At 35.8% G+C, this 23,184-nt stretch overlaps 4 protein-coding genes across 5 annotated transcripts in view; all 4 read left to right on the forward strand.

Annotated features, from left to right (window-relative positions):
* LOC129438471 (sialoadhesin) overlaps positions 1-23,184 on the forward strand; it is a 133,149-nt gene that overhangs the window by 991 nt on the left and 108,974 nt on the right. The gene's annotated exons all lie outside the window — the stretch shown is intronic.
* Positions 51-9,752, forward strand: LOC129438940 (sialoadhesin). The gene is made up of 9 exons (XM_073863012.1): positions 51-317; positions 2,205-2,591; positions 2,695-2,982; positions 3,172-3,468; positions 3,545-3,580; positions 3,666-3,798; positions 5,433-5,500; positions 6,719-6,737; positions 6,863-9,752. The coding sequence occupies exons 1-9, from the start codon at positions 200-202 to the stop codon at positions 6,903-6,905; spliced, it is 1,389 nt and encodes a 462-aa protein (XP_073719113.1). The 5' UTR covers positions 51-199; the 3' UTR covers positions 6,906-9,752.
* Positions 9,833-22,245, forward strand: LOC129438466 (sialoadhesin). Its single transcript, XM_073863434.1, has 10 exons — positions 9,833-10,257; positions 10,416-10,799; positions 11,049-11,336; positions 11,544-11,825; positions 11,911-11,952; positions 19,225-19,557; positions 20,025-20,327; positions 20,418-20,658; positions 20,892-20,949; positions 21,988-22,245. The coding sequence occupies exons 1-8, from the start codon at positions 10,227-10,229 to the stop codon at positions 20,525-20,527; spliced, it is 1,773 nt and encodes a 590-aa protein (XP_073719535.1). The 5' UTR covers positions 9,833-10,226; the 3' UTR covers positions 20,528-20,658; positions 20,892-20,949; positions 21,988-22,245.
* Positions 14,059-18,496, forward strand: LOC129445844 (uncharacterized). The gene is made up of 2 exons (XM_055206837.2): positions 14,059-14,334; positions 16,216-18,496. The coding sequence occupies exons 1-2, from the start codon at positions 14,307-14,309 to the stop codon at positions 18,009-18,011; spliced, it is 1,824 nt and encodes a 607-aa protein (XP_055062812.2). The 5' UTR covers positions 14,059-14,306; the 3' UTR covers positions 18,012-18,496.

The raw sequence follows: 23,184 nt of genomic DNA on the forward strand, positions 1-23,184 counted from the left end.
TGTATCATCGGTTGCCTAACTGTAACATTTTTTCCCTACTGTAGCAAATCCACAGCAGCCCATCATTAATATTTACGGAGACGCCAAGACCGGTGACAACATTACAGTAGCGTGTTACACCTACCACACCTGTCCATACAGCAAACCAAACATCATTCTGAACGGTATTGAAGGATCTGATGTAATAGATGATGTCCTTATGGAAAATGGTCAATGGAAAACCACTTTGACACGCACCGGTGTTGTGAAGGCTGAACGCTCAAATATTGAGTGTAATGTAACACATCATGGAGGCATAACAGCAAGAGCTACAAAATGTAAGTAAAAAAATTATATGCATTAAAAGGCATACATCTGCCTCTGTTTTATCTGTGTTATTTTCAAAAATTATATGTTCTGGAACAGAAACGTTTATTTAAAATAATGGTAACCGGTTAATGCCATTATTTTTTCGTTCTTTGACAAGATTTCGGTGCAATACTCGATGAAGTTCATTTTCGGCCGTCGTTGACTCATTAGAGAAATGAGAAGCTTGCCGCCAGCAAGTAGCCAAGCCCAAGTCTGTAATGCTCAATCATAAGAGGGAAATATTGTAGGCTACCAAGTATCTCAAGATGTTTGTTTTTTACTAATAAGTGGTGAAACGGATCGCAGTTGATCCGGGATCCGTACAGATCACGACTCACGGTTCGGCTCGCATGCGATTCACGGATTAATAGGCAAATTTCAATAGGGTGAAAGTTGATAATTTGCACGTGTTTCAAAGGCTTGCAAATGTGAATTTTAAACAATTTAACCGATAAAAGACGTTAAAGTGAGTAATTTTCTGTACGCACATGCGGTTGAATGTGTCCGGTTCAGCTTTGCCCTTCAAAGATCAGAACTCTTGATGTATAAACTTGAGAGAGAGTTGCGCTACTGTGTCTCATACTGTAGTTCATTAAAATACATTTGGCGAATATTTACTTTATGTGGAGTGACTGTTTATGCTGCATCTTCTTCCCGAAGCGCCGTTTGGCATTCGTCCTCCGTCTGTATGTGTGCGCGTTTTAAGTGCTCTCAACAAATGTAGGCATGTCAGAATTACAGTTATGCCGCTTACATAATGTAGCCTTTTTAATGTTTAATGACAAGATAATTGTTAATAACTTAAGTTTAAAGGACAAGTTCGGTATTTTCCACTTAAAGCCCTGTTTACAGATTGTTTATGATGAAAAAGAACGGTTTTGACTGAAATTTCGACATATACGTCTGCCCCGAGATTTTTTGGGTGTTGTTGTTTCACCTCCCACCTCTATAATGGCTGTATAGGTGCACAGGAACAATCCTTCCTAAAATGCATTAAACTTTCATTTACAAAGACGTGAAACTCAGCGAGTGGTCAGGGGTGTTCACTGATATGCTCACACAAAAATTGCTGCAAAAGATGCTTTGCAACGGGTGTTTTACCATTCGTTGTAAACTTGTGGACCTATTTTTCCAAACGCCTGACACCCGTACATTCTTCAGTTGAGAGCTTGAATAATAGACACTCCAGCCCAGTTGGTGGCGACAATCCGACTTTGCCAATTGCAAGAATGCAAACAAAGTTCCCGGCGTGGATTAATACCGTATCCTCACAGCACATCTAATACAAGTCAATGGAGTTGACAAAAACTACGATAAACCTGTTGGATTGCGTCTTTTGCAGCGATTTCTGTGCGAGCAAAACAGCGAACACCCCTGACCACTCGGTGAGTTTCACGTCTTTGTAAATGAAAGTTTAATGCATTTAAGGAAGGATTGTTCCTGTGCACCTATAAACCCATTATAGAGGTGGGAGGTGATACAACATACACCCAAAAATTCGTTATTAACCGGTTTGGGAACTTATTTTTTTGTTCTAGCCGGTTCAGGAACATCAGTTTTAGGGTTGAACCGAAAACCAAAAACGTTAAAATACTGTTTCTGTTCGAAACGAACCAATTGGGAAAAAATTCTGGTTCAAAGCCCTGCCTGGGAGTGGGACACCCAAGTGTACTTCAATATTTTTCATGTAAATGTTAATCTATCACGACAAACTATATATTGTTGGAAGGTCTAAGAATGTAGTTTTTTCAAAACCTTTCACCAGTAATAATAATGCAGTGACTGTAATTTATTGCTGGGAGTATGTTAATACAAAGATTTTAGAGAAACTCTTACATTTAAAATTTTTCTCACAGCTGTTCTGCTGTATGAGACGATGGCATGGGAAGTGAGAATGCCAACAGAAATTCGTGGCCTCCAAGGTTCCTGTCTGGTTATACCGTGCTCTTACTCTTACACTTCAAACCCACCAACAAACCCACGTAGAGTTTTGTGGTATCAGTGGGTCTCTCGTGGCTACCCTTTAGTTTATGATCCCTTGAATCCAGACAGTGTCATTAACAAGTTCAGAGGAAAAACTGATATATATAGACCTACAAACTCAGATCAGGATTGTAGTCTGCTGATCAAAAGTGTGGATCTGTCCCACCATGGAGAAAAAATATATACATGGATTGACCCAGAAAATATTGGAAAGAGCACCTTCAAGTTTTATGATGTCACCTCCACGATTATTGTTGACAGTACGTAAATATTTCACGTGTTCTTTTAATGTAATATTTTGGTTTTAAGTGTCATTACAGCTGTATCATCGGTTACCTAACTGTAATATTTTCCCTACTGAAGTAAATCCACAGCAGCCCATCATTAATATTTCTGGAGGTTTAAAGATCGGTGACAGCATTACAGTAGCGTGTTACACCTTACATACCTGTCCATACAGCAAACCAAACATCATTCTGAAGGGTATTGAAGGACCTGATAAAATAGATGATGTCGATATCAAAAATGGTCAATGGAAAATCACTCTGACACGCACCGGTGTTGTAAAGGCTGAACGCTCAGATATTGAGTGTACTGTAACACATCATGGAGGCATAATAACAAGAGTTGCAAAATCACAAAGTGCAAAATGTAAGTTAAAAAAATATATGCATTCAAAAGCATACATCTGCTTCTGTTTTATCTGTGTGTTACAGTCAGTTTCACAATGAATTTAAAGACATTGAACATTTAACTATTTGAAAAAATTAATGAAAGTTAAATCAATTCACACGAAGCTTTAAATCATTTTTGATGTTTGTGCCATAATTTTAATTTCAGGCGTCTATTATAATATAACCATTGAGCCTAAACTGGCAGCAGATATCATAGAGGGTGTTGATATGAACTTCACTTGTACCGTCCACCATTCCTGTCAGATGAATCCTCCGATCCTCTCCTGGAACTATGAGAATATGTCGGTCAATTATGATATGAAACAACTTACAGAATTTGAATTGGCCACCTTTTCCACCATAACATTTTTGGGGGAAAAGAAAGATGATGGGAAGAAGTTGATCTGCACTGCAAGTATTTCTGGACAGAATATCACAGCATCTGTCAACTTACATGTACAACGTGAGTGATTTCAAGACATCATACACGATGTGTGCGATTTCTTTGTGTTTTTTCACTTATAGATTTTTTTCTGCAGATTCTTCAAAACCAGTGACTCCAGTCCAGAGTAAATGTATGTGTTTCAAATTTGTCCTGTAGCTCTTTACATGAAACATCATAATGTCTAATAAATAACTTCCTTCTTCCACTTCCTATAGTTGTTTCCCAGAATGAACCTGATGGGATGACCTTTGACTTGAAGACAATTGGGCTTTACAGTCTAGCCTTCTCATTTGCCTTGCTTCTGATTTGCATATTTGCTGCAGTCATCATATACAAGAAGTGTAACAGGTACATGTGTCTTACGTCAGGGTTATACTTAGGAAGTCTGAATAAGTATTTATAATAAATTGACATGATGAAATTGAGCGTGTATAGCTTTTCAAAACAACACTGTCAATATTAATTTTAGGTCTTCGGGCCGGTTGCACCAGCCGGACGTAAAAAGTTGTCTGTAAGCCTTATATCAGGCTTAGCTATGTCCGACATTATGAAAATATATTTACACCTTTTCCACCATTTGGATCTATGACAAAGTGCAGCTACATGTGTTTTCATCAATCGGATCACAAGTGGACAACGTTAATGTCAGGTGTAAACGGTGCTTAAAACATTTTTGAGCTCGTCCACTTTCAACCACATTCAACCACATTCAGAGATAGTCGAAACCCCTTTAGATCGGATTGCTTTTGTAGTGTAAACGCACATGTGGTTGAATGTGGTCGAACAGCCACACGGACCACCTTCTCTCCGCCTATTTATCTAATCTGAGCTACTGAACCCAATGTTTTACGTCATTTCTGGCGCGAACACAAGCTGAATGGCGCTATTTTTAGCCTTTAATTGATAAAACTAAAGCGGCTGATCTCCGCAACTTCATTTTGCAAGCATGTGAAGTTACGCGATCCTATTTCAGAGAAAGCTCTAACATATACACGTACAAAACACTGTGCAGCATGTTTACTTGATACACAAGCAGTGGACTCCGACATAATATTAGTTCACGACGTCCATATAAACTCATCATTACTCCCGCTCGCTTTTAAATGACAGGCGAGAGACTCGCCCACCGTCTCGACAGACCACCCCCTCACAGTATTCAGGACAGAAGCGGTCGAAAGTGGACAAAAGAGATGTAAATATGTGTAATACATATGTTTATAAATAGATATTGGATGACCTCTTGTATGTCACACAACTTTATCTCTCTTCTTTAAAAATGCAAAAAATGCAAGTAAAAGATATGTAAACATTTGGTACCTATATATCAGTTACATTTATTTATATAAATGGTTGACCAAAGTTCTTAACAAATATCATTGTTCAACCCAAATTCAGAGATGTCCTGGGCAAAACATGACACAGTCACAGCAATGGTCCACAAAGTTTGTTTGGAAAATGTTATTTTATAATCTAAGCAAGTGAAAAGTTATGAATAAATATGAATAAATTGAACATGTAACTGTTATAACAGTCATGTTCCTAAAACAAACAAATATACTGACTTCTGTCTTTTTTTGTCATTTGGGGCCAGGAGTAATGATATACACCACTTTTTTGTTAGGTCTACACCACTGACCAATATTTAAATTTGATGTAATAATATGCACTCTTTAGGTACAAATGTATAATTTTCAAAAGGGTGCTGGCCCAGTGACAGATTTTGTACCATTCAATTCTGTGAATGTAGGTCAGAAGCACATAGACATGAGTGGGAGTGACATCATCCAGCATCTGTGATTGACTTCTCATAGTAATACCTTTAATACCATGTTGTTGTTGTTTTTTTTGGAATTTAAATTGTCTGCTAATCTAAATGCATCTGGAATAAAGTAAATATACAGAAGTTTGTTTATAAAATACTTACAATATCACACTTCACCTTCCTTGTTGAGATATTAAGGTATGTGTTAATCTGTTCACAGGTCAAATGATCTGTATGCATCATCAGCCGACGAGACTATTTTTAAACCCGTATACCATCACCAAAGAGGTATTGTGCATCTCTAAAGTCAGTCTGTAAAACTATCATTTCTTTCAAAAAAATATTTTTTGTGCAGTATTATAGTATTAAAGAGTAACCTGACTATTACCACATGTATGGCTTAATATATTAACACTGGAATTGGCTATATAAATGTTAAATGTAAACTCTTTATCACAATACATTAGGTCAAATGTCGTCTTAAGCACTTTCGATATGAACCAGAAAGTAAGAAATAATGAACAATACAGACAACATACAAATGAAAAATGATTAAAATCAAGAGTATATCTGAGAGGTAAGAAGGTGGGAGTGAAGAGTCAAACATTCTCACATAAAATCTATTAAAAACTGTAGTATTATTTTGTGATGACCATTACACGTCATTGAGCCAGAATGTACTATACATGAAACACAATGGTGGCCTCCACAGCCTAAAATGAGTATTACATGTCAGGATTTTTTAGTAATATAATGTTTCTATTAATGGATTTTAGTAATAGAAACGAAATATAACGTACTTAAACATATAGAGGTATAAGGTTAAGGTATAAGATTTTTTTCTTAAAGAACCTTTAACTTTTAATCTTTGTTAAACCAATAATTGTTCTTCTATTGGATCACTGTGAGTTTAATATGTTTTTTGCCAGAAAAAATATCAAAATGTTATTATAATCAGATATAACATGCTTAAATAAAATTACCTAAAAGGGGACAGAGAATGAAAAAAAATGTACCTTGTCTTTGTTGAATAATGGTAGTCTACCCACATTCACGAACATACAAAAAGTGCTAGACATGCTAAACATCTCAGTCTCACAGAAATTCCTCTGTTAGAAATGTCAGCCAGAAAACAGCCCAATCTGAAAAACTGATGCTTATGACATCACAGGCATCTAACTGCCCCTCCACTTTAAAATAATTGGCTACATTTTTTTGAGTGGCAGCAAAGTCAGCAAATCAGTAATGAGATTGCAAGTTAAGCCAGTAGGGGGAGCCAAATAGGTGCAAAACCAGTTGTTTAAAATCCCCCACGCTAATTGAGATATCTGAGAGAGGTTTTTAGGAAGCTTCTAAGGCATTACAGACACTAACAAAAACATTTTTGTCTACATGTCACATCACAGAACAAGGATAAATATCCCATTCTATGTCACCTTTAAAATTACTTAATATAATAAAACTAACCTTCTTTTTTAATTGTTTATTGTCTCCTGTGCACTTTAGTTAGCGAAAATTCTGCCCTGTAAGTAACCCATCATTATCATTACTTTACACCATTTTAGTGAATTAACAGGTTTTTGACCTCAGATAGTGTCTGAAATGTTATTTACTGATCTTACCTCTGTGTCTCTAAATGTATACTTTTAGATTCAACTTGGAAGACCTCAACATTTATGGAAACGTCAAATGAAAATGCTCCAGATCACCTGCAAAAAGTGCTCAAAAAAAAAGACAAACATATATTTTAATCAATATTAAAAAATACAACTTTGTCTTGGATATGTCAAGAAAATAATAGCATCAATATTTTAATTCACATGCTTTTATACATAATTATACTAACTGTAACTTTGTCTGATCAGAAAGTTGTAGCCTACTGTATAAGCAAACAAGTAAACAAATCATCATTGTGAATATAAAAACATTCTAATGCTGTTTTACTTGAGAATTAAATATAAATAAATCATATAAATGTTATTATGTTATCATGTTATTATTTTGTTTTATGGTGCTACTTATTTGTATTTTTTAAGTTATGAAGGTTTAAATCAAAACGACCAACTGCAGTTGAATTGATGTTAATTGGAATGCACAAAAAAAAAAACTCTTCGTATACAATCTGGGATTGCTACTGGTGCAGTAATTGATGATAGCTAACAAAATCGTGTTATAGTCATGCAAAATGTAAGTAATTTATTTGTGTCCATGGCACAAAATTCAGCTTTTTTGGGGGGCCTTGTGCACGAATGTCTTTTTCGTTTATATCGTACAAAATTCTATTAATCTTTTTCTTGGCATTTTATGTATTGTTTTCTCATTGTTTTTTTCCTGTTTTCTTACCATTGTCTCTTGGGGTTGGGGTTAGAATCACTTTCTGTTACATTCTTAGACATCCAAACCCCAACTCCAGGCCAGAATAGTTTTAAAAGCGAAAGAAAAACATGTAGAAACCAATACATAAAAGTATTTCCTAACAAGGCCGTAGCCAGGATTTCCAAATACCGAGGACGGTCCGTAGATGCAGGGATAATTGTCACGATGGCTACTTTCACATCAAAATGAAACAAAACTTCAAGAAAGAACTACAGAGGACATGACCTCGGTGTCCTCAATGGTAGCTATGGCCATGCATAACTCCAACCCAAGCGATTTAAAAATAAGAAGAAAAAATGAGAAAACAATACATAAAATTATACGAAAAAAAAAGTCGTGCCACAGACACGAACAACTATTTATTGAAATTCATGCAGGTGACACAAAAAAGACATTCGTGCTCAAGGCATAAAACAATTATTCAAACTTTCCGTGAGATCATGTTGCTTTGCATGCTTTAGAAACCCAACATATTTAGGTGATTTTACAACAGACAAAACAGATGTCTTTGGAAACACGGTGGGTGATTCACTTGCTAATGCTTAAACATATCAAGATTGTGGTGTTATTTTACATTTTGGTTGGCATAATAAAGGTGTTTCACTTCCCCTTATAAATTTTTTTGCTTTCTCACTTCTTTTATTTTGCAGTGTTTGAAGGCTGACTCTCCATTAATTTGCTTGTGTAGCAGACCGGTCAGAGGACGTGAAAATAAAAAGGTATGTTATATTTTCATATAATATTTAGAGAAGGGATGTATGCCTGCATATTGTAGTCTCCTGGGCGACAACAATGTAATTTCTTTCACAGGTAGAAGACAGAATTTTTTGTGAATTTTTCGGAAACCCTGTATGCATGCCGGAGTCCTGAGAAATCTTTAACATGATGTCCTGTGCTGTACGGATAAAACAAATATTTTTTTGGCGATAAAAAATTCTCTCTTTTAATTTATTTTTTTTTTAAATCAAAGTATCTTCATAATATATTGTCATTATTTCAGAAATAGCAAATACTAATGTCTACAACAGGGATTTCAAACTCAAACTTGCTTGTGGCCATTTCTGAGACTGACATTTCATTGTAGGGCCGTATAGCTATTTTAACTTTCAAAAAAGTTAAATATTTCTGTAAAAATACTGTTTAAATTATATTCATTGGAGGGCCGTATAGCTATAACTTTCAAAAAAGTAAAATATTTCTGTAAAAATACTGTTTAAATTATATTCATTGGAGGGCCGTATAGCTATTTTAACTTTCAAAAAAGTAAAATATTTCTGTAAAAATACTGTTTAAATTATATTCATTGGAGGGCCGTATAGCTATTTTAACTTTCAAAAAAGTAAAATATTTCTGTAAAAATACTGTTTAAATTATATTATTTAATGTATAATAATACTTGAAAATATATAAGCAGTGGCTTTTATCTTTTTAATATATATTATTTTATGAAAGTAAGTAAATCTTTTTTCCACCTTATCTTAAAAACTAAGGCCTATTAGCACTAAACTAACTAATTAAATTCCTGTATACATTTATAAACTATTTTTTTTAAATAACCACCGGTAAGTGTTTCAGTTTTGATTTATTTTGGATTGTTTACAGTCATAATATTGACTTTATTATGTTCCATCTTTGTTATTCCACAGTTTTAATGAATTTGCTATTATATGTGGAAAAAAATATTAATAAGTGAAAGTGATCCTTAAACTTTTGAATGGGTAGTCGATGTTACGTAAGTTGGACAGAAAAAAATAATAATAATACTGCTCTGTGTAATTGCTAAGCAAGGTAAATAATAATATTTGAAGAGTTTGGTTCCAAAACAATAAATCCATTTTGACTAATTTGTTTTCTATATCAAGAAAGTGACAAGATGAAAACCACTATACACTGTAAAAAATTTGTAGAAATTGCAGCTGGGTTGCCGGTAATTTACCGTAGATTTAAGTTTGTTATTTGCTGGCAACATTTTGTTCAAAGTTAAATGAACATTTAACATTTACAAGTCTTTGTCTTTACAGAGTAAAACTAAAAAAACAGCATCAAGCAAAACATTCTGGGAAACAAAATCTGAAGCAAAAAACAGAAAAAGGTTGATGATGATTTCTGGATCCCAGAATGCTTTGCATGAGGCTGTTATTGTATAGTTTTATTCTGAAGAAGATAGAGACTTGTTGATGTTTGAGATTTATTTAACTTTGAACGGACTCTTGCCAGTAAATGACATGGATGTGGATCTGCGGTGAATTGCCGGCAACCCAGCTGCAATACCATTGTAATTTCTACGGATTTTTTTTACAGTGTATTTTCTGTTACAAATATTCAAATAGCATCTTGAGGTTATAATAACATTAAAAATTTAAATTCATAATTTGATTTTCAAAGATTTATTATAAAAACAGATTATTTTTTCCGCAAAATGCAATAAATCCATGACATGTTTTTTTTTCTTTCAAAATGCTATAAATCTATTGAATCAGTAAATGTGCATTTATCTTTGCCATGTTATATTCATTTGACTAGTGGTATACACTGATAAAAAAATAAACATTAATGGTTTCTGTACATGTTTTTTTTTTTCAGTATTATTAACATTCTGTTTCCTTTATAAAAAAGAGCATCATTTTGACCTGAAGCTATGAATTTGTTACTTCGTTTACTTTTTCAAGGTATAGTGCATTCGTTTGTCATTCATGTCAATAGGCTAGATAAATAAACACAACTTGACATATAATGAAACTCTAAACATGACACCAGTTGCTTTTTTTTCAAGTGTGGCTGCTGGTGTATTTAATAAACAATAATTACTACAATATTTTTCTCAAAGCTGTTCTGCTGTATGAGACGTTTGCATGGCAAGTGATAATGCCATCAGAAATTCATGGCCTGAGAGGTTCCTGTCTGGTTATACCGTGCTCTTTCTCTTACACTTCATACCCACCAACTAACCCACGTAGAGTTGTGTGGTATCAGTGGGTGTCGGAAGGCTACCCTTTAGTGTACGATCCCCGGTCTCCATATAAAGTCATTGGCAAGTTCAGAGGAGAAACTGATTTATACGGCGACCCGTCAAAACGGAGTTGTAGTTTGCTGATCAAAAGTGTGGATGTGTCCCACCACGGAGAGAAATTGTATGCATGGATTGACCCAGAACATGTTGGATGGCGCACCTATAAGTTTTATGACGTCACCTCCACAATTCTTGTTGAAAGTATGTAAATAATCTTGTTTATTTAACTTACTTTTGTTAATTTATTGTATTGTTCATTAATTCTCCAGTTGAGGTTGATAGCTGTACAACAACAGTCATTATCTTATTATGAGCAACTGGGACAATTTGTCACACTTTATGCTCTAATTAATATTTTTGAAAAAGCATGAATTTAATATAAAGGTATAATAAGGAAGAACAGTCAATTTAAAGCTTAATAATGTAATTTCAACCTTTTTGCCCTTGTAGCATATGCGAAGCAACCCACCATCAATATTTACGGAGGCGAAAAGATGGGTGACAGCATTACAGTGACATGTTTTACCTTTCACACCTGTCCATACAGCACACCAAACATTGTCCTGAACGGTATTTACGGATATGATACCATAGATGATGTTTATATTAATAATGGTCTGTGGAAAACCATTCGAAAACGCACCGGTTATGTGAATGCTGAACGCTCAGATATTGAGTGTACTGTAACACATTATGGAGGCATAACAACAAGAGCTACAAAGAACAAAAATTCTGCATGTGAGTGAACAAATAAATGCAAGTGTTTATGTTTAGGTCACTGATACATACTAATAGTCACCCTTATATTAATATTGGTATATGCTCATTTTGTTTAGTTTTTAAGAGATTAGAAGTGAATTCTTTCTTGAAGTACAGCAAAATGTTACAGTGTTTTGTTTTGAATTGGGTTAATTGCTACAATTTCCAATCTGCTTTTTACTTCAGGTATTCCTTATAGTATAAAAATTGAGCCTAAACTGGCAGATGTCACAGAGGGTGTTGCAAAGGACTTCAATTGTACCGTCCACCATTCCTGCCAGACTCCTCCGATCATCTCCTGGAACTATGACAACATGCCAGTGAAAATGGGAATAAAACAACCTAAAGGGTTCAAATTGGTCACCATAATATTTTTGGGAGCAAAGACAGACGATGGGAAGAAATTGATCTGCACTGCAAAATTTTCTGGACAGGACATCACAGCATCTGTTGACTTACATGTAAAACGTGAGTGATTTGAAAACACAATGCATGATGTGTAATTTCTTCACATCTCATTCATGTTGTTTTCTGTTGCTTATGTTTTTTTCAGAGTATGAACCCAAAATAGTGAACATAACAGACATAGAGAAAAGTAAGTGTTATGTATTTACTTTATGTTTATATCGATTCTCTAAACGTCTAGGTCATCGGTAATGATACTCATTTATTAATGTTCACATTAAATACACACACTAGACTCAACAATGTGCAATAATGCAGTAATTGTTGCATGCCTGATAGCGCTCCGGCGCCACGCCGGATTTCCGGCGTAAAGACGTGTCTGCAAAAAAAAAGTTCGAGTTTGCGTGATCTGAGAGGTGCTTTCACTTTAAACCACACCAGTAGGCCTACTTCAGCCAATCGGTAATAGGGTAGGGGCTGGTCTTGGGTTTTGGCCAATCAGATTGATTCAGCAGTCACCCCAGTCCACGTGCAAATTTGTTTTGTTTTCCCATACACTACGAATGTGTTTCCCACACTGGCAACGCGAAACGTAACCAAAGTCATGGAGTGCAACTTTATGAAGCCAGGAGAAGACACCAAACTTGTCGATAAGGGTATAAAGAATAAATGGCGCTGGTCTTGGATAGAGGAGGTGGGTAGAGACGAAAAGCCCTTTGGAAGCTGGTGTCAAAAACTCCGGCAACCAGGAGCATGTTTCTGCACTTTGTGCGCAAGGAAAATATTATATGGCACTAGCGGGAAAAAAGTGCTGCCACGGCACGAGTTAGACCCTAGTCATCAAGCAGCTGTCAGAGCAATTAAACACACGTCACGTTTACCGGGGGCAACAGCCACAGCAGATATCCGACCCTCAATGACCGATCGCGTGGCTGATTTAAAAATTCGCTTGTGCTCCTTCATTGCCGAGTTTGATCTGTCGTTTACAATCGCTCATCCACTCGTCACTTTGTGTAAGAAATTAGCGGAGGATAAACTCGCTCTGACGCATCTGTCTGTCTCGAGGCAGCATGCGGGTTATCTCATGACACACGGCATCGCGCCAGAATTTAAAAGAAATTTGTCCGACAAGCTGAAGAATACCATGTTTTCACTTAACATTGATGAGGCAACGGACAAAAGCATGGATAAGATTTTAAATGTACTGGTCCGATTTTATGATGAGGATGCAGGCAGTGTGAAAACACAGCACCTTGCCAGCAAAAAGGTTAATTTTGCAAATGCCTCAGCACTAATGCTGCAAATAAAAGATGTCCTGCAATCCTATGGGCTGGAGTGGAGGCAAGTCACTAGCATTCTTCTGGACAATTGTGCTGTGATGAGGGGAAAGAAATCTGGGCTTGAAACATTAGCAAGAAATGAGAACCCTAATCTCCTGGATATATCAGGAGAAACTGTTCACATGGTTTCCAATACTGCTAAGGCCCTTATGAGACCATTTGGCTCAGATGTAGAAGATCTTTGCTCTGATATTTATTATGATATAGAGAAATCACCTAAACAAAAGGAGATTTTTGCACAGTTTCAAAGTTACTCCACCTCCCTCCGAAGAGCTTGATAAGGCCCATCAGTAACAGATTCATTCAAATGCTCGAGGTATGCAACAGGATGAATGAGCTCCTGGATGTGCTCGTGGTGCACTACTATCATTTGCTGGATCCAGAAGAAGAACACAAATACAGGTAATGCAAATCATTTTAATAACAACAAATATAGTATCTTGTTTGTTTTAGTTTCAGCCCTTGTGGGATGCAGGGCTAATGATGCACCATCTTTTATTAGTTTAGAATAGTTAATTGTTATTCAAGTAGTAAATTAGCAGCATATTAAAGGGATAGTTCACCCAGAGGTTTTGATTCTGTCATCGTTTGCTCGCCCTCATGTTGTTTTGGACCTGTATGATTTTTTTGTTTTGATGAGCACAAAAGAAGATATTTTGATAAATGATGGGAAGCACACAGCTGATTGTAACCATTAACTTTCAAGAAAACAAATACTATGGAAGTATTGTGATAAATGATGAAGATATTTAAAAAAATGATGGTAAGCACACAGATGATGGTACCCATTCAGTTCCATCATATATTTTTATTCCTACTAGGGAAGTCAATGTATACAATAAGCTGTGTGCATTGTCGGGATATCTTCTTTTGTGTTCATCAGGATAGAGTTCTGCAGGTTTGGAACGGCATGGGGGTGAGAAAGTGATGAAGGAATTGGAATTTTCTGTGAACTATCACTTTAAGGTGTGTTTACATTTATTTACATAGGTGTGTGTGTGTGTGTGTGTGTGTGTGTGTGTGTGTGTGTGCACACTACAGAAGGCTTCTGTATCAAGTATTTGAGAGACATGAGCTGTCAGTTGAGGAAAAGGCCAGGATACAAGTACTTCAGCAAGAGCAGGCAGTGGCATCCCGAACAGGAACACAGGTTAACCAAGATCGAAAGACACGAATCTCTGTGCTTATTACAGAGTTTCAAAGAATGAAGGTCATGATCGACTTATTCAGAGGTATTTTATGACTAGGCAAACTCATTGCAACTTAAATGTAAGAGTAAAAATAAAGTTTTAAGTTAATAAGTGGTTGCAGTCGACTGGCATATCTGGCTAATGCCCTAAGTCAATTTTATAAATGATACAAATGAAATAGTCAGTTTTTTTTCTACAGCAACAATAACCAAATTAATGAGAATATCAACTGTGGAATACTGTAATACTATGACGAACTGTGTAACAAGGTAAAAATGGGCCTCATTTACCAATATGTTTCTAAGAATTTTCTTAACTGTGTTCTTAAAGGGATAGTTCACCCTAAAATGAAAATTCTGTCATCGTTTACTCATCCTCATGTTGTTCTTGATCATTTATCACAATACTTCCAAAATATTATTTTCCTACTGGAAGTCAATGGTCACTATGTGCTGTGTATTTACCATCATTTCTCAAAATATCTTTTGTGTTCATCAGAAAAAAGAAATTCATACAGGTTTAGAACAACATGAGGATGAATAAATGATGACAGAATTTTCATTTTAGGGTGAACTATCCCTTTAAGAGGTCCTACGAATACTCTTATGCAGATTCACAAAGGCAGATTCTGCTGCAGGAATTGAACTGTAAATGAGTCGTTATATTTAGTAGCTAGTATAAAAAGTGAAAAAAATGTATTTGTTGTGTTTGTTTATTCTAAAATACATTAATGCTTTGTAGTGGAATTTATTTTATTTAAAAAAAGTATTATATGTTTATTCAAAAATATCCTAAATTATAAAATATATAGTTGTAATTTAAATTCTATTATATTTTACACCTGCAGATATGATGAAAATGCAATAACCATTTATTTTACACAAACAAGTCAGTTCACAAATGTGCTCTTGAGTGTTCATAGATTCTGTTCTTACCAAAGAACAAGAATACATTGGTGAATACCATAATCTTCGTAAAAACTGCGTAAGTGGATTTTAAGAACAAATTTCTTCGTAAGAACGGTTGGTGAAATGAGGCCCATTACTCCTGTAGATGAAAGTGATCTGCTGCCACCTAGTGGTTCATTTTGTGTGATCAGACGTCTTTGGCGGTGAATGGTCTTATTTTAACTCTTTCGCCACCAACCTTTTTAAAAAAAAGTTGCCCGCCAGCATTTTTGTGATTTTCACAAAAGTTTTACAAAATGCCTTACAATTTTCTTCTATAAATATATAAACATACAAATATATCAAATGAAATAACAGACCCTCTGCTTTCAAACAAACAATAAAACAAACAAACAAAAAAACGGGGAAAAACGTTTCATTATATATTTACTTTTTCCACTTAATTTCTTTAACTTCTGAAATATGGATATTTCTCTTCAAAAATACAACATTTTGAGCAAAAAGCTTAAAAAATTACGTTTTTGTAAAGGAATTTATGTTAGAGATCAGACTCTGATGATTATTAAACATATACAGTTAAAAAATTCATCATTCAAGTCATTTTTGGCTTCAGTTTTTGATAAATTCGGTTTGGCACGATCTAGTGGATTTTACACCTTTACTTATAAATTCGTCAAAATGGCATATTTATCAGTTAAATATTAACTCATAAGTGACGGGATAACTTGTCAATGGCGGCGAAAGAGTTAATAAACATCTTTAGACAGCCAGTGAGTTACAGGATTAGAAATTCATATAGGAATATATCAAACAGTTATCTCTTCTGTTGCACAGTATGACTAGTATTTTTAATAAAACCACCCTATTAATTATTCAGCTTGAGCAAAATTCAGTTGTATTATTATTTAGTTATTGTATTTTAAATGCATAATCATACTTGTGTTCAGATATTTCCCAACACTGGTTGTGAGTTTTAATTACTCATATTAAATTATAATGTCTTTTATATTTGCAGGGGTCCTTCCAACATTTCAGAGATTTGCCAAAAAGCTTCAACATGAAAAGCCGATGGTGCATTTGCTGCATGTGGAAATGGTGGCCCTTGTAAGAGAGCTCCTGAGCAAATTTATAAGACCAAAGGCTATCCCACTTAGTCACAAGGAGATCCTCAAGATTGATGTACGGAGAAGGGATTTCCAACTGCCAAACAAGAGGCTCTCTGTTGGACAGTTTTGCTACATTGCAATGAACAAAGCCCGTGTGGAGGGAAAAGTATGGGTTGATCATATCTATGACTCTCTCAGAGAAGGGTATATGAGGTCAGCAGAGTTTCTACTAAAAAACCTTCCCCTGGATAACATTATAATATCATCACTCTCTGCTCTTACTCCATCTCTAATGCAATCTGATGGAGTCACTGGGGCTTTTACCACTTTAGGAGAAGCCTTGCCAAATGTTGTCCCTCCAGAAGAGATTGGTCAGCTGGTAGAAGAATGCCGGGCCTACCAGCTGGATGGGGACATGCTTCTTCATCTACAGAGCTACACTGAAGGCGACTGTCGAGTCGATGTAGACTGGTGGACCCATGTTGCTTCCTTGAAAAAGGCAGAGAGGGATGTGAGGTATCCAACCCTGTGCAAGCTAGTTAAAGCTCTTCTGTCCATTTTCACAGGCCCCTTGGTGGAAGGATCATTTAATTTGATGGATGATATCCTTGAAGATGACAGGTGCTCCATGAATGTGGAAACATATGAAAGCCTCGCAGTAATCAAGTCCACACTTAAAGCCAAGGACAGGACAGCCTCAACTATGACCATTGACCAGCCTCTGAGGCGAGCCTGCCTTTCATCATTCCAAAACTACCAGTTACATTTACAGAAAAAGAAAGAAACTGAACAGGCACTAAGGCAGAAAAGGCTGAGTGAGGCAGCAAGGATGCAGTCCTTAAAGGAGACAAACAAACTGGTTCAACAGGCCCGAAAAATCAAAAGGCCAGCTAAATCCTCCTCTGTGCCAGTCTCTACCTCATCTGCACAAGCCACCACCTCCTTTGGTCAACAGGCCCTGAAAAAGAAATTGCCACCCAAACTCTCCTCTGTGCCAGTCTCTACCTCATCTGCACAAGCCACCACCTCCTTTGGTCAACAGGCCCTGAAAAAGAAATTGCCACCCAAACTCTCCTCTGTGCCAGTCTATACCTCATCTGCACAAGCCACCACCTCCTCCGGTCAACAGGCCCTGAAAAAGAAATTGCCACCCAAACTCTCCTCTGTGCCAGTCTATACCTCATCTGCACAAGCCACCACCTCCTCCGGTCAACAGGCCCTGAAAAAGAAATTGCCACCCAAACTCTCCTCTGTGCCAGTCTCTACCTCATCTGCACAAGCCACCACCTCCTTTGGTCAACAGGCCCTGAAAAAGAAATTGCCACCCAAACTCTCCTCTGTGCCAGTCTCTACCTCATCTGCACAAGCAACCACCTCCTCTGGTCAACAGGCCAGAACACCAGACAAACCCTCATCTTCTCCAGCCTCCACCTCTGGACAAGCCAGATGTCCTCCATTTGCCACAGCCTCCGCTTCACTAGACAGACAACATATTTTTCCACCAGCTTCCCCAACCTCAGCACCAGCTACAACCTCCTCTGTATCAGCCACCACATCCTCAGCATCAGCTACCACATGCTCTTTACCAACACGTTTTTTCCCACTCTTTCATGGCCAATCCAAAGCATCATCTGCACTGCCACCAAACATGCTGAAAAGGAAAGGTTCTGTTAACCCAAAAACCTGTTCAAAAAGGAAGAAATAAAGGAAGGCAGGGGAAAATGTTTTCTGTAGTAAACTGTATTTGCTTATTTTTATTTATTTCTCACTGTTTTTCAGTTCTTGAAGCACTTTAAATTATTGCTAATTTTTGTTCTCTTATAGCAAATTGTTTTGAATAAACAAATTGAGTGTTGTATTACATACAGTTTGTTGCACTGTAACTGCACTGTAAAAAATTTAAAATTAAAGGTGCATATTTTGCAGAAAAATTAATATCTACTTGTTCGTGCCCTTAAGTGAATGGTTAAGCTACTAATCAAATCCTAGTTTACTTTGGAGTATTATAATTCCCACCCACTGACCTTTCTTGGTATGCTATACAAGCAATAAGTATGCAGGTAAGTGACTAGTTAAAAGCAGGGATGGATTAAAGGGATAGTTCACCCAAAAATGAAAATTCTGTCATCATTTACTCAATCTCATTTTGTTACAAACCCACATAAATTGCTTTGTTCTGATGAACACGAAGATATTTTGAGAAATATTTGTAACCAAACCGTTCATTGACCCCAATCACTTCCTTAGTATTCTTTTTTACTACCATGGTGGAAGTCAATGGGGTACATGAACAGTTTGGTTACAAACATTACTCAAAATATCTTCGTTTGTGTTCATCAGAATAAAGCAATTTATGGTGGTTTGTAACAACATGAGATTGAGTTGATGATAACAGAATTTTCATTTTTGGGTGAACTATCCCTTTATGAACAGGCCTACCAGGCCCAGGAGCTCTGCTCTACAAAAAGGTGCTATTGGCTTGCATTGGGTTTGTTCGTCTCAGACATGTTTGTATATTTGTGTTCACAGGAGTCACCAGAATCTATCAGTTAAGGCTTGAATTGTGGATTCTGGTGACTTTTGTGACTGTAGATATATAAACATGTCTGACTATTTATCAAAATATTCTCCCAGGGGAGCACACCCCTGGATCCCGCTTGACAATTGTGTTGATCAGGGCATATGTCTTGGCTTAGGGGCCCGCTTACCTCCCAGGGAAAAAAGTTCAGGCTCAGGATTTTTTTCTACTATCACCCCTGTTGTTGTTTCTAAAAATCTTTAGAATGTTTATGTTTTGCACTTGCCAGTTTATATAAGCATTTACTTAGCTTTTTTACAGATAATTCTAGATATTCCAGATAATTATAAAATAATACTTATTTTAAATGTGTAGTAATATTGATAATGCACCCTTTTAGATTATGTCCAGGCAGATGTGGCACCCAAGATCACCGCATTACATCGTTCCTGTGTGGTGATACCCTGCACTTTTAACATGGAAGATGAACTTGCAGCGCAACTTCGAGCTCGTTGGGTCTCGAAAAAAGGTTACATGTACCACACCGGACCGAGCCGCATCTTGGACAACTTTAGAGGCCGCACAAGACTCCTTGGAAACCCAGTTGAACAAAACTGTACGGTCGAGATTGATGACGTAAAACCCCATGACAATGGACCGTTCTGGTTCCAAGCAGAAAAAGATGAAGTCGAATACAAATTTAACGACAGCTCTGTGTTCATTCTGATCCGAGGTACAAAAGCATATACAGACACACAATACTACATGAATGTGATTGAATTATATCAAAACTAAATATCAAACCAAGTGACTTTATATATTTGTCTGCAATTTGAGTATTTTCTTCTTTTTTAATTTTAAAGAGTTGTGGTGCAAAGAAATTTTTAAACATTTTACAAAAGAGTTTTGTTAGTTTAGGTTTAAGTTAAGTTATAAAGCAAGTTCAAAACAAAGGCAAGCATAGATTAACACACTGTAGGTGTCAACAATTGAACATGTGATGCAATAAACTACACGTGTTTGACTCCATACATCTACTAAAACACACTTTAAGACCACCTGGTTTAAAGTTATAGATTAAATTACTTCATAGAATATCTCCAGAATATTAATACTCTTAAATAGTTACTTCCTCAGCATTTGTTTCCTGTATTTTACAAATATGTAAAAAAATCACATATTTGTGTCTTTTGTGAAAAGCTCAACCAGACAATCCTGTGGTGTCATCGCTTCCTGAAAACATTGAGCCCGGGACGCGTGTCACAATCAAATGTTCAGTCAACCACACCTGCCCCTCTCATCCCCCCGGCATCACCTGGAGCATCAAGACTGCCCGAGAAACAGTCAGCCACCAGAGCATGAGTGAAGGAGTCTGGGAAACAGTCTCCACTGTGACCTTTATCCCGACCGGATACGAAGAGATAGATAAAATTGTTTGCAATGCAAAGTTTTGGGGTGATAAAGTGAAGATGGTTAATGGTTCAACTGAACTGAGTGTCAAGAGTAAGTGACATATTAAAAACAAACGTTGTGCGGTTGCATTGCATTTCTGTATTTGATGGTCTGTGATCCGTGATTTGTTATCATCATCAGGAATTCAAGGTGTTGGAATGGAGATTTATGGGCCGTGTGTTATAGTTCCTGTACTTCTGATTCTCCTGCTTTGTGCTGCAGATATCATATACAAGAAGACACGCAGGTAACTAACATGACTATATTTGTGTGTGTTTATCTTATCTTGGGTCTCATTCAAAAAAAAAAAATCCTATAGTTCTAGGATGTCTGAAGGAAGAGCTGTCTGGAAAAACAGTGGAGGAGATGGGGATTACAACAGGTAAGTGCTTTATTATATTAAAGAGCATCATTTTTATTTTTGCATATTTAAAGAGATTATATTCATGTGTCAAGACTTCACAACGAAATATCTCTAATATATATATATATATATATATATATATATATATATATATATATATATATATATATATAATATAAATAAAATGATATTCATTTTATACAGATATCAGTCAAAAATACTGACTTACATTGTTACATTGTCTTTTTAAGAGATGTGAAATTTTATTAGAGACCATTGTTGAGCAACCAGCAAATTTACCAGAAGGAGGTACATGAATGTTTTTCTTATCTGTCATGACTCTTGTTTGAGTTATAGTTCTTGGAAATTATTATATTTTGTCATTTTTATCATTAGTTATAAATATATATCAAACATGTTCACTGTAAAAAAATTCTGTAGAAATTACAGTGTTATTGCATTGTTGCCGGTAACTTACCGTAGATTTTAATTTATGTTATTTACTGGCAACATTTTGTTCAAAGTTAAATCACATTTAAACATTTACAAGTCTTTGTCTTTACAGAGTAAAATAAAAAAACAGCATCAGGCAAAATTCAATTCAATTTTATTTATATAGCGCGTTTCACAATTTGGTAATTGTAGCAAAGCAGCTTTACATTAATAGAAGCAGTGAAAAGCACAGAAAATCGTCAGACAGCACGACATAATACACTATAACACAAGCAGCTAAATTTGCTGCGGCTATGAATAGAAGAGGGTGCAAAGTTAAGCATAAGAAGGCTGCCTCCCGGGTTGAAAAACCCCCTAGGAGAAAAAAAAACCCCGGACTTTTTAGCCGGGGAAGTAAAAAAAGTCATAGAAGGGAAAAACCCTTGGGTATATACTGTATATATATATTAAGTGGGAAATTAAGTGGGTTCTGTCGGTGGTCATTGGTCAGGCATCAGCTAGGCATCACGTTGAAGAACAGCCAGTAGATCAGAGGTGTGCCGACTTTCACATTTACCCGAACTGGAAACATTCTGGGAAACAAAATCTGAAGCAAAAAACAGAAAAAGGTTGATGATGATTTCTGGTTCCCAGAATGCTTTGCATGAGGCTGTAATTGTATAGTTTTATTCTGTAAAGATAAAGACTTGTTAATATTTAAAATTTGTTTAACTTTGAACAAACTCTTGCCAGTAAATAACATAAATTTAAATCTACCCAGCAACCCAGCTGCAATAACATTGTAATTTTTACGGAATTTTTTACAGTGTTCATATAGTAAAAATTGACGTAATTCCAAGATTTTGCATTTTCTTTTTTCCGAGACAGTAATACAAGTGTTTTGTTATTTTCTAGAAATACCACAGGGATCTGACTGGTTTCTGCATAACAAGCTGACTAACATGGGAATGAACATATTCATGGAATAAATGTTGATATAATGCACATGATGTAATCCAATGAAAAATGTGTAATGTTTTCTTTTTAAGAAGTTTTTACTAAACATACTAAAAGTTTTTACTAAATGTTCTTCACAGAAGAACATACAAATGTTTTTTGAATGAAAACCTTGTGAAGCAATTTATTGGTGAAATTAAAATGTTGTCTAAGAAACTCTTGTAGCTTTTTTTATGCACAAAACACTTTTCACAATAAGTCGTTCAAACGCATATTTTCATAACAGCAGATCTCATACATCAAAGCTTTAAAGTGATAGTTCAAAAATGAAATTTACTCCATGGTTTACTCACCCTCAAGCCATCTTAGATACATAAGTCCATCATCTTTCAGATGAACACACAAAGAAATTGTTATTGAACATGCACTACATTTGCTGACATTAAAAAAAAATAACATTAAACTTACTACTTGGTGTATTTGCAAAGCCATTTAAGGGTCATTTTTATATATATATTGTTTTTCAGGTTAGTGATTGCAAACAATTTCCTTAAAATGTTGAAAGTTAGTCAATGAAATGTTTTTATTTAAATGTAGCTAAAATAAATTGATTGCAACTATTTACCTTAAAAAAAAAAACAGTAAATTCCATTAATAATTTTCCATCAGTCATAAATAATTTAAGAGGACGTAGCATAATTAATTAGGGCTGTAATTACTAAACTTTTTATACTAGGGCAACTAAATAAAATTGAGTAAGTTCAACTTATTATTTTTTTTTTAAATGTAGCTTAAATAAATTGATTGCAACCGCTGATCTTAAAAAATTGAGTAAATTGAATGAATAATGTTTTTTCAGTGCATACTGTGTCCTTAAAGTTTCGGCTGTATTATTTGTAGGGATGCTCAGATCGATCGGTCGTAATCAGCCGATAACGGCATTAAATGATGCGATCGGCACTCGCTAAATTTGCCGATCTCATGAGCCGATCTTTCTGTTTACTGTTGTCATCATAGCGTTCCTGATGCGGCTGCAATTAGAGACCATTTTACACAGTGCGAGCATTGTGTAACCCGTTACTCATCTGTATTTGATTCTCTATTAAAACAATAATATACCTAATTTATAGTTAGTTTCATTTCTACTGCTAGATT

The sequence above is a fragment of the Misgurnus anguillicaudatus genome, chromosome 24, assembly GCF_027580225.2.
Source record: "Misgurnus anguillicaudatus chromosome 24, ASM2758022v2, whole genome shotgun sequence".
Classification (NCBI taxonomy): Eukaryota; Metazoa; Chordata; class Actinopteri; order Cypriniformes; family Cobitidae; genus Misgurnus; species Misgurnus anguillicaudatus.